Source organism: Etheostoma cragini, chromosome 7 (assembly GCF_013103735.1).
Source record: "Etheostoma cragini isolate CJK2018 chromosome 7, CSU_Ecrag_1.0, whole genome shotgun sequence".
Lineage (NCBI taxonomy): Eukaryota > Metazoa > Chordata > Actinopteri > Perciformes > Percidae > Etheostoma > Etheostoma cragini.
This window is the reverse complement of record NC_048413.1, coordinates 19,993,967-20,006,159: the sequence shown is the minus strand read 5'-3', so window position 1 is coordinate 20,006,159 and position 12,193 is coordinate 19,993,967. Positions and strand designations below refer to the sequence as shown.

At 38.7% G+C, this 12,193-nt stretch overlaps 1 protein-coding gene across 2 annotated transcripts in view; it reads left to right on the top strand.

Moving 5' to 3' along the window:
* The window catches only part of mgll (monoglyceride lipase), a 31,274-nt gene that overhangs the window by 10,300 nt on the left and 8,781 nt on the right, over positions 1 to 12,193 (top strand). For both annotated transcript variants that reach the window (XM_034876929.1, XM_034876928.1), the window contains 2 exons: positions 520 to 626; positions 5,795 to 5,931. In XM_034876929.1, the coding sequence (XP_034732820.1) occupies positions 520 to 626; positions 5,795 to 5,931 (244 nt within the window). The remainder of the gene's footprint in view (positions 1 to 519; positions 627 to 5,794; positions 5,932 to 12,193) is intronic.

The window sequence follows — 12,193 nt, the reverse complement described above, 5'->3', positions numbered from 1 at the left end:
CCCCCCCCAAAAAAAAATAAATCTTTGAAATAAAAGAAAACATGGGATTCAACAAGCCATTCAGATTTGGCTCCTCTTCCTGTCACATGCGGGCTTATTAGAATACCCGACCCCCACCCCCTCAGAAAACCAAACCGTAGTTTCCATGGAAAGAGAGCAGGAATGTCAATGCTGTTTTCTGTGGATCACACAACAGCCTGTCGGTGAGGATTTCTTTTTCAGATTATCATTGCATCAGATTGTTTGTATTTTGTCCTTTCACTTTTCTGCGTTAACTCGCCTCCACCGCATCAATTACCCCATCTCACAGGCCTCCACCCCTCTGTCCTGTACTGGAGAGAAATCTAGTTTAGCAAGTTTACAGTTTGATGAATCAAGGAAGGATGAAGCTCCCGTGGAAAGAAATGCAAACAGTTGCTGTTGTTTGTGCGTGGGAGATAAAAAAAGAAAAAAAAAAGAAAAGGGAGGCCAAGTGTAGGTCTGCCTTTGTGAATTAACCCTCACCTCTTCTCCTCTCAGGGCTCTGGTGTTTATTGCCCACGGGGCCGGGGAGCATTGTGGGCCGTATGACGAGATTGCACAGAGACTGAAGGAACTGTCCCTGTTGGTATTTGCACACGACCACGGTGAGTCTCACTAATACACATACAATAAATTACATTGATATGCTTACTTTCTCCCACACTCATTGTTGCCCCTATGTTAATCAGTACCTCAAACACAGAATAGCTTGTGCATAGCTTTAAAGAAAGCCCATCAGCGCCCTCACTGTCTGATATCCATCCTTGTTAATTGTTGAGTAAACAAAGCCTCTTAGGGAAAAGTATTTTGTGGTACTGTACGTTTCTCTATTGTTCTGACGCAGGGCCTCTGTGTTTGTAAGTGTAGGTGTGGAAACTTCAAAAATGTTGGTTTGAAGTGTGAATGAAACTTCTGGCTCTGTTCAAGTTTCACTGAAATTCAGTCATGCTGACCCTTCAGCACTGGGAGAACTGGTTCTGAGCTCAGACAACAGACCTGTCACACAGCCAACTCAGGTTGAGGCTTTTAGCTGATTCTCATGGCCAGAGTGAAAAACTGTATGCAGGTAACAGTTCAGCATTAAGTTATGGTTAAGAGTAAAAACATCCCAATGAGCTTATGAAAAAGTGGATAAAAGATTGCAAGAGGCAAATGACAGAGAGATTCACCTTTCTCGGGGGGGGGCTAAAGAAACCATACAGTAGAAGCCGTAGTAGGAAACTGATAATAACACACACAAAAACACTAAATTGTAAAGTTATTATTACAAAACACAGCGAAAGGATTATAATCAGACAGCCCCCACCAGTTGTTGATACTTTTATGATGGCCTTTTTGGCTGAACACTTACTTTTAGCCACACTAGCAGCATCATGGCTGGATAGAGGTCAGTTAGTCAGTTAGTCCACCACTTTGATCCAGACTGGAATAACTCCCCAAATACTGAATGGACCATGAAATCTGGTACAAACATACACTGTCCCCAGAGAATAAATCCCACTGACTTTGGTGATTGCTTTAAATTATCATGAGGTTGACCTTTTTGTTTTTCAGTGAAATGCATAGGTGAAATGTCTAAAAATAGACGATGTTGGAAAGATTGGATAGATGATATTTGGTACAGACATTAAAGTCCCCCCTCGGGAAAAATTTGAATATCTTGGGTCATACTATGACTATTATCCGTCGGCCATCATCAAGATAGTACTTTGATCACGTATTTGGTAAACAGGGTTAACAGTAAAATCCACCAGTTAAACATCAGCGCATTATTTTGTTAGTTTTTGCTACTTTTGATAGTATGTTGTATGGTGATGTTAGCATGTATGTCAAAGCATTCCTGTGCTTAAGCACAGCCTCACAGAGCTGCTAGGCTGTGGACCCTTTGTCACGATTAACTAACCTGCTCATGTTTCACCATTTGTTGTTTTCCCAACTAAGCTCTATGTTCACTTTGATCAGAAAATGGGAAATTGGCTCTGAAAGAAGGATTTAAAACAAGCAAAGTGTCTTCTTGTTAGTAAATGGAATGTCAAACTCTTTTCTTTTATGTTCCTCCACCACAGTGCTCTTAGCCCAGACTGTGTGGTTGTACTGGTAGATACACCGGAAATATGTGAACTCATGTGATTGTGCAGCAGAGCCTCAAAAACAATTCATCTACGGACAAGAGAGACAGAATAATAATAAATAAACATAGTCTAAATGTGGAAATATTTACAGAGGTAGACATCTCAATAAATAGTTAGCTGGTATGATGCAAAAGAGAGTGAATGATGAGGATGTGCTCACGCAGGTGCAGTTTGTCAGTGACTCGCAGTAAAATGTCACTCTCTTAAATGGAAAATACTGAACTGGAACAAGTCCCTGTAGACACCAGTTTTCTATCTATTTATCTCTCTCTCTCTCTCTCTCTCTCTCGCTCTCTCTTTCTCTCTCACTCACACACACACACACACACAGCCTTGGGCAGCCCCCAATACAGTTCAGCAGTCAAGATATTTCATTTATTTTTCCTTTCACACTTTCTTCTGTCTCTCATGTATTTCTTTCTAATTATATAATTTTTAGGTCTTTTTCATTCGCAGCCTGCACATAGTGAAGGTTTCTTCCATCTGGCACACACTGCAGCTATTTACCAAAAACCAACCTAGAAATATGGCACGGTGGCTGGGTAACTCATTCAACAGAAAAATGCCCAAATTACAGCTGACACACGTGAAATATTTTGGGCTTTGTAGAATGTGGATACAGCATTGTTCACATATCACTTGATGTGTATAAAAACTCATTCTACACCAGCACTGACGGTGAAATATTCATAATGGATTGTTTGTGATAGGCAAAGAAAACAGTACACAGGACTAGCCTAATGCTGTTTGGTGATGCTCACCATGTTTAATCATGTTTGTCCCATCATTACATTATAGGGAAAATAATAGAATTGTGACAGTTAATTAGTTCAGCGCTTGCAAAATTCCTGGATTGATTAGCCCGTGTAAAATTGTTTTTCCTAAAAGTTTTTTTTCATAGTAGCTTTCCCAAGAGGCCAGTATCTGAAAGAAATATTTTTTTTTTGTTTAGTTTTTGTTTAAGTTTATTTCAGACATTAAAAAGGTAAAAGAGATGAAAACAGACACACACACACACACCATAAAACAGCCGCAATATTATTATATTCACCTAGCGCTTCAAAACTCCAACAGCCATAAAAAACTAAATTTGTTAGCATTCCCACAGCATCACAGTACACACACTGAAGTTTATCTGCAGCTTCACCCAAGCAATTGTTCAATATAAAACAATTATATTATTACTGTGTTTTACTATATCATCATTAACTATCTGTTTGTACAGCAGCCTCCACTTATGGGTGCCCACATGAGTTATAATTCTTCACATATACATTAATAAACACTTCTATCTGCATTACAGTATGTCATAAACTATTTGTGGTAGGGGCTTTTTTTTAAATGTCACTTTGGTCTAAAATAAAAATGTTGTGATATTTTGGAGGTGAAATCATTAATCAGTTAATAAAAAAATTATTGAATTGGAAATAATTATTAGTTGCTGCCTAAATTATCTTGCCATAATTCTTCTTTACCCACTGGCATGTGGGCACCATAGACTGTATAAAGAAGTGAACAAAGCCACTGTGACGTCACCCATTGGTTTTTGGGCTACCGTTTTAGAGCCTCAGGTTAGGCATTTTGACAATTGCCAACTAGTTTTTTTCTTATTTCAACTCACAGGTATACGAGCACACTTGCTTTGCCCACTGCAAATTTGCATCTCTTCTTGTTTTTGCATTCACTTTGTATGTCATATGCACGGAAAAGCTGGCAGTGTTAACTTTCAGGAACCAAAATCACACTGGCAAAGTTTCAAAGTTCTAAGACGAAAACACGGGCAACACCCAAAAACAACTCCACGGCTATTTAACAGTAGGCCTACACATTGTCATGGTTAGCATTGCTTAGCATCTATCCTAATTGACAGGTTGCCATGGTAGCGACATCCCAGGTCACAAGATAGCTATGCCCCAAAGCATGTCCGGCTTTATCATCTAATCTATATTCATCATATAATTTACACAATGAAAATCATGCTGTATTGAAGACTTGAAACTGCAACTGAGACTATAAACTTGTTAGGAAATGTTTGCTTACCAATGAGAAGTCCCACTTGTATGTAGTAAACAACCACAAATGAACTTATTCCTCCAGCAGATGAAGACGAGTCAACTGGGCTGGCTTTGTATTATAATCAACTTTAAAATCCAAGTGTGCGTGCGTGTGTGAGTGAATGTGTGTGTTACAGAAAACGGATGTAGAAAGAATGTAGATTGAGCAGAGTGTGAGGTCAGGTATCTGGCATAGGACAGTATATAGTGTACATCGATCTGAAGTGTGCAACGCTCCATCCTGCTGCCGTGATTGGACATTGATTTCGACTGCGCGATGATTGCTTCAGTATTGACGAGGAGAAAAACCTATAGCATGAAGACATCGTTGTATATATGCCCCACATACACAGTATTTCTAAACACACATACAATTACAGAGCGAAAGTGAGAAGGTGTGAGCGGCACATGTTGTGAATGTTTAGGAGCTCAGTGGTGTTATTGGTTCAGTGGTTCCCATGGCAACCGCCTCACCTCTCAGCTGCAGAAAACTCGAGAAGACACACACAATCTATGTATGCATACACACAAACATATTCATAATTTTTTCCTCCTCTCCATCTGTCAGTCTAGTGTATTTCCCCTCTGTCTTTGTCTCTTTTTGTTTGTAACATTATTTAACAATATTTACACTTACTACACATATCCTTGTTCTTTTTTTTTTTTAAAGATTGTTTTTGGGGGCCTTTTCCCTTTTTTATAGTGACAGTGGATAGACATGAAAGGGGGCGAGAGATGGGGGTTGACATGCGGCAAAGGGCTGCAGGTCGGATTCGACCTAGGGTTGCTGAAGGACTCCCACATGGGGCGAACACTCTTATTGTGTGAGCCAGAGGTTGCCCCCATAACCTGGACCATTGAATGAGGAATTTACAAACAGAATAGCAATAAATGCGGATGCAAATAATTATTACATTTGAAATGAGTCTTTCCCCCCTATTCTTATTTCTCGTACACATCCCTCTCATCTCTACTACTTCCTCCATCCTTATCCTCACTCATGTCTCTCATTTCGGCCCCCCTTTAGGCTCCCTTCTGTTTTTCATTCATTTCTTTCAAGGTTGTAAACGAGGAGGATAAATAATTGTATCACATGTTCGATAATAAACACCAATAGGAGAGAAAATAGTAACAAATGTTTATTAGTGTAATACAGCTAAAAGATTGGAAATAATGACAAGCCAATCTGGAGTTCAACTTCAACTCATCCTACTTTTCATTCCTAGCTTATAGCTCGAGCCAATCCAAACCAAGACCTAAAAGTGGTGTAAAAATATCTCAAAATGTCTGTCTATGCAGTTGTAAGAAGTAAGGTATTTATTTGCGTCTGTTTTTTTTTGTTTAGTATTTGTGTTTATAGTTTTAATTCTGTATCTCTAAACTATCACAATTCCACTGTTCAAATTGTATGTTTAATTAGGTGGCAGTGGCTCTCATTTTAACCCTGAAAAAGAAACGTTTGCCACAACAACAACAAAATAAATCCTTTAGTGGTATTAAAAAGGTCTTTAAAATCATAAAATATCTTGTAGCAGACAGTACCACTTTCCTCACATTAGTCTCTTCTTCTTCTCTCTCCCTGCACAGTTGGCCATGGTCAGAGTGAAGGAGACAGGATGAACATCAAAGACTTCCAGGTTTACATCCGAGACTCCCTGCAGCACGTTGACCTGATGAAGTCGCGCCACCCAGACCTGCCCGTCTTCATCGTGGGTCACTCCATGGTAGGACACATTCCATGCGTTATTTTGCGTTTAATTTTAATTTATTTTAATCACATTATTGTTTTTTAACAAACAGTTCTCAGGAAAGTAAAACTCTCACTGTTCTCGAGGTTATTGTTTCTCTGTTTTGTTTGGTGGGAAATTACATCATATCTTTTCAGAGCTCCTGGTTAAGCTCCTGGACACACGCGCACACACACACACACACACACACACACACACACACACACACACACACACACACACACACACACACACACACACACACACACACACACACACACACACACAGCTGCATGAAATTGAAGGGTAAACCTTTTTCAAGCATGGGAAAAAGAAACACTTCTACTAATCCGACAGTAGAATAAAAGCTGGCCTACCTTATCCTAACCCTAAAAATAGAATCAAGTTTTTTTTTTTTTTTTTAATTTACTGGCACTTTAACACAAAAAACTGTGTAATGCAGTATTTGGACATCCTGCTTTAAGGGCCTGATTCACCAACCCGATAATCTGCCGTAGGACAGTCTGGCAAGGCCAGTGAGTTGAGTCTGTTTGGTGTGTTCTGTGCTTTTGGCTGAACTGACATGTTTAATCAGAAGGCAGGCAGTCGGACTCAATGACCATCTGATTGGGGAGAGCTAACTCGGAAATGATGAGCAGGATTAGCGTGTCTAGAGTCTCTCAAAATCTGACTAAAATCTGGAAACTGACCTTTGTCTATCTGAAATGAAGACAAGCAACTGCATGACCTATTTTTTTTCGCACAAAATGTTTTCAGAAACCTGTTGAACTATTTGTAAAATATGAGATTGTTTTGAAATTCCAGAGAAGCCAGGCCCACGTGACGCGTTGGTCCAATCAGCTGCCAGTTTTCATTTTTTGGGCAAAAATACAAATTAGCTCCGCCTACTGTTATGGAGACATATTACGTCTCGTGCAAACACAGAATGTACGCTTCAGTTGCTCTTCTCAGTAAACGTACCTTTTACACAGTAGCACAGATTTGGCACAGCATCAGTGACCTGCTCAAGGGCAATGTGGGTGTATTTATTGACAGAGAAGAGACACTTTGCTCACTTTCCTCAACCAGTGCAGGAGTTTAGGTAATGTGTAATGTAATGTACTGTTCTACTAACCTTCTGTGTCTGGGAGTGTGTTCACCTTTGTCCTCAATTTCAGGCTTTTTGGACCATTGAATTATGCTAAACACAGCAGTTGGACTATTTGTACTATTGTTCATAATTATGTTGGCTATTTTTCAGTGAACTGACAAGTTTAGTCTCATATTTTGGGAACTACACTTATTAGCTTTTTTAATTACATAAGGAGATCAATATCACTCATATATCGGTTAACTATGAAGCTACAGCATTACATGTTCATAAGAGAGCTTTAGATGTGCCATGTTTCCCCCAGTTTCCAGTCTTTGCACTAAGAGAAGCTAACAGGCAGCCAGCTGTAGCCACATATTTAATGTACAGACACACATGAAAGTGGTGTCAGCCATTTCATCTAACCCACTGCCAAGATGCAGTAAGCATATTTACCAAAACATTTGCTTTAGAATATTTCCCACAACCCAACGTGATTACTTGTTTTATCTTTTGACCTTTATAAAATTCAAAGATATTACATTTACAAGTATAAAAACAGTCCATAGCAACAAATTATCATATATGAGGAGAATTGTGTTACTGGGGAGTTTTTGCAGTGATCGCTTGAGTGTTGATGTCACAGTGGTTGCCAGGCAACCAGCACTTTAGCCAGAGACTGTCTAAAGATGCAGTAGGTAAGACTTAGAAAACTAACTTTCTGTTATTTTTGCTGAAACTGACCCTATGTTTGAGTAGAACAACATTAGAATAATGTAAAAAAAAAAGCTCCTCTGGCACCACCTACAGCCTGTTGTGCGATTTTTCTGTTCCCTGTTCAGAGCCCCTAGTCCGTGGGATTGGGTGGGGGGGGGGGGTGTCTAACTGCGAATCAATCACTGCTCATGCAAACGCATTTGGGCTGCAGCAGAAAAGGGGGGAGGAGTCTGAGAAGTTTTCGATGACACTTCCAACACGTAAATCTAAAACCTTAAAACCACAATTTCTCATTTTTACATTTAGCTGAACTTTGGAGAAAACCAAAACCTGTTTCCTGTCTTTATGCTAAGCTAAGGTAATCGCCTCCTGACTCTGCCTCTGTACTCTAATATTTAGGTATATGTAGTGTGATGCATATTGTTTTGTACAGTGAATATAGTTTTACATGCAAAACAATTGAAATGCAATAATGTATTTAATATATTATTAATTTACTATTTGCTTGAGCTTCCTATCAATAGAGAATTTGGAAAGATCAGAATCTTATTGAGAAAAATAACATGATGCAAAATGTATCAAGGCCAGCTTCAGTTAGTGACAGAGCTGCATTCAACATCACGGCCTCTTATTGTCTGATGTCTTAGTGCAGCTAACAGAACACAAACTGTATTGATTGATATTTGCAGGTCCAGTCAATTTGCCCTACCATGAACTCGTTTGTGTCAGATAAACAAAAGCTGCTCAGATTCTGTATTCATACAGAACGCCGCACACATGTATTCAATGTATACAGCTTTATCTGGGGTGCAACATTTAATGTTGTATAAGAAGGATACTAACTTCACTGTCACATAACATGGAACAGGAGTTTTTTCACAACTTGTGTAAGTCAGAAACATTTTAGGCCGAACACAAATACCCAGTTTTTATGCGTGGAACATGGTTATCTCTCAGCACAGCAATGATTCAGTGGGCTTGTTGGATTAATCCGAAAAGGAAGAAACAATTCAGCAGATATGCCAAAAAATGAGATCTACATTGTTTGAATACATTGTTTGTTAGAATAGAATAGAAATGTATTTATTTGAAATAGGAACAAGGCACAGATAAACATTGAACTTGTAATACAAGTGAAAATGGCTTGAGCCAGGTTATAGCAACATTTGCTAATTTCCACCTGTCCCTGGGCAGGTATGACAATTATAAAAATAACAATTTTAAAAGAAATTTAACAGGCCTATAGATGACGAGGTGACCATAGTAAAACAAACAGTGTAGCAAAAAACACAGGAGCGCCAATAGCCCACTCCCCTCCCCAGCACACACACTCACAAGAAGCAGCAGCTTAGGCACCTTTGAGTGCAATCCAACTCTAGACACTCATAAATACACACATACACACTTACAGACACACACACATTCAATACAGTATCTTAAAGATGTGTGCAAACTTGCTCATTCAACAACAAACCCTTTGTTAGGCATAAGAAAGTTGGGGTATGTCCATATGTTCGAGAAATTTGAGCTTTTTACTTCAAGGCAAGCCGTGTTAGTCTATTAAGGCATAATTTAGGTTTATAAATTAAGTATCTTTTATGCTAATTAATATTTTATTAATGCTCACAGTAATAAGTCATTATTAAGAACAACTTTTATGTTAACAATACCTTTTCCTGGTGCACTGTGTGTACTCCCTCAGCATAAGACTAGCTTTGTCCTTGTAGCTAGCTCCTTTTATTTACCAGGAAGACCCCCTCCCTGGGCTCTTCCATCACTTAGCTGTTTGGAAAAGAGCTGCAGAACATCTGGAGAAAGATCCATTTCTTAACAGCTTGTCATTCAGCTTGTCCTTCATTCATGATTTTGCACTCACAAGAATTAAGGATATGCCCGTTTTCTCAAATATGTGCCAATTTGATCAATTACAAAACTATTTCTGCATACAAGTCTTTTCCAAGCCAAGGTTAAATTAAAACTAAGGCTATGTCTCCTGGTAAGGACTGTTGTTGACCTTTTTTATACTATACCGTAAAGCTTTTATGAAGACTTACTAAGACTTAAGACTAAGACAATTCATTAATGACTTGTCATCTGTATCTTCACACTTAATAGCATATTAGAACGTAAGAAAACCATGGGTGTCTAATAAATTAACCACATTGTTTATTCATTTATGTGCATATGAGGCTGTTTGCTATCACTGCATTTTTTTTAAATGATAGAAACGTCATTCAGGCAATCTCCAATCCAATGTTCAACAATATTGTATTACGACCCAAACATTGATTAAGTCTTCCATTCAAGAAAACAGCTTCTCTTTTTTTAATGAGGTCATATTCAATGCAATCAGTAGGGCTTTTAGACGCTTTTAAACAACACTTAATTTCATTTTTGATAATGTTTTTGCAAACCTTTTATGGCTCATGCTTTACAGTGCAGCAGTACTGAATTTATATAAAGACTGATCCTGCGTAAAAACAATCTGACGGTGGAGGAGTGCAGATGCAATAGTTTTTTGTAAATTCAACTGTGGGATCCCAGATGGAGGCTGAGTGTCGGTTTACACTGAGTCTCTGTAAACATCAAGGCAGAGCTGATCGTAGTCACAGTGCACCTCTCCCTTCTTCTTTTTCTTATCCCCTCTTCCCTCTTCTCATTGTTCTTTCCTTCCTTCCGTACATCCCTCCATCTGTGTAATTTCATTAGATGTTTGTACTGTGCTGTCATGTAAGCCGGTCCACCAGTCCAACTATCACCTGTTTTTACTTCCTGTCTTCTCTTTCCTCCACAGTTTTCTTCGTTACAATTGTTTTGCTTAATATTAATTTTTTGATGTCCATTATTTGTTTGTTTTTATCCTCTTTTATTCTTCTCCTCCTTGTCCTTTTTTCACTGCCTTTCTTCCTTTTTATTTCCTCTCCTCACTTTTTCTTAGAAACAAATTCAACCCAGGCCTAACTTGTGGGAAACCCCACCCAAATCAAATGTTCTGGTGCTGTGTTTTTACAGGCCTTATTTCCCAGCTTCCCAGTATTGTGACTACTTATTCTTTTTCTATTAGCGTGTTCCCCCGCTTGTAGGAATATTTGTTTAACGGGGCCAGGATGACAGAAAAACTACAAGAGCATGGAAACACCCTGTGGATTCTACATTATGTACAGAGACAGTGCTCCAATGATAACATCCTGGGTAGACTGTGCAGAGTTTAGAAGAGATCAGCCACAGTGTAGATTTGATCCCTTTTCTCACATGAACTCCAGACAATGTTCATCCAATCACATGTGTCCAAAATTTCCCTTTCTCACATGTAGCACACAAGAGGAGATTTACTGATTTACTACACTACTGGAAATTTTGGAAATCCTTTTGGTTTAGGCGAGCTATCCTCAGAACAGGATGCGGATTACACCGCGGCCACATAGACAGTTCATAATTATATTATCATACTTTTGCCGTTCCTTGAATTTGTTTGACAATTTTATCTCCCGAGCTTACAGTCAGAAGTTCCCAAATCTCATTGTCTCTCCTGTTATACATTTTTGTTGGCGACTTTGTGTAAATCACCATTCTTCTTCAACCTCAGATGTTTGTTTTCTTCCCTTGAGCCCTGATAGAAACTTCCACTTGCATGCAGTGAAATTTCCAGACAATGGCCTGCTCTGTTCACACTTTGGGCTAAGCTTAACCCCATAACTGAATAATTACAGCATATCATTTTTTAAAAGCAATGCAAGTGGATGTGAAGAATTAGTTTATCATTTCTGAGAGAAGAATCACAGTTCCCACAAAAGATTTAAACATGGACGAGGGAACACAAATGTGAATTAATTAGATTAAAACTGACAAAATAACTGACAGTTACAAAAGATCAGCTTCTGTGTCTGAAAGACTATACTGACTATTTCACAGTTTACTTGCATCTTATTTGTTTAAGCAGTAATTAATGAATTGGAGCACTTTCTTGGTGTTGTATAAGCTCATGGGAATGCTGACAAATGCCTTGAGCTCTGGCTCCTTCTCACTCTCCCCATTTCTTTCCTTCTCCATTTGTTTTCTTGCCAAGGTTCATTTGTCCTACATTCTTAGTGCCAGAGTTTTACGTAATGTTTTGTCACTGTTTAGGTTCTTCAGTGTATTTGTTTAGCTTGTTAGCCCTCCTTCTCTCTCTTTATCTATTACTCATTTAGTTTCTTTTTTGTTTTAGATCATGCCATTTTTCTGTATGTAACTTCTTCACTCTCCAACTCTGTCCTTTTTATCATTGTTGACTTTCTACTAATTAGTTCGATCTTGTTTAATCAAAGAGAATTGAATCCGAACTACAGGACTTTTCACTGAACATAACATCTTCATTTCTGACTATTATGGGGATAACTGAAGACATCAGACCTTGTAATGTCAGTATGCGAGCTGTGTAATCCATATTAGGTTAGTTTGTTAGCTCCTCAG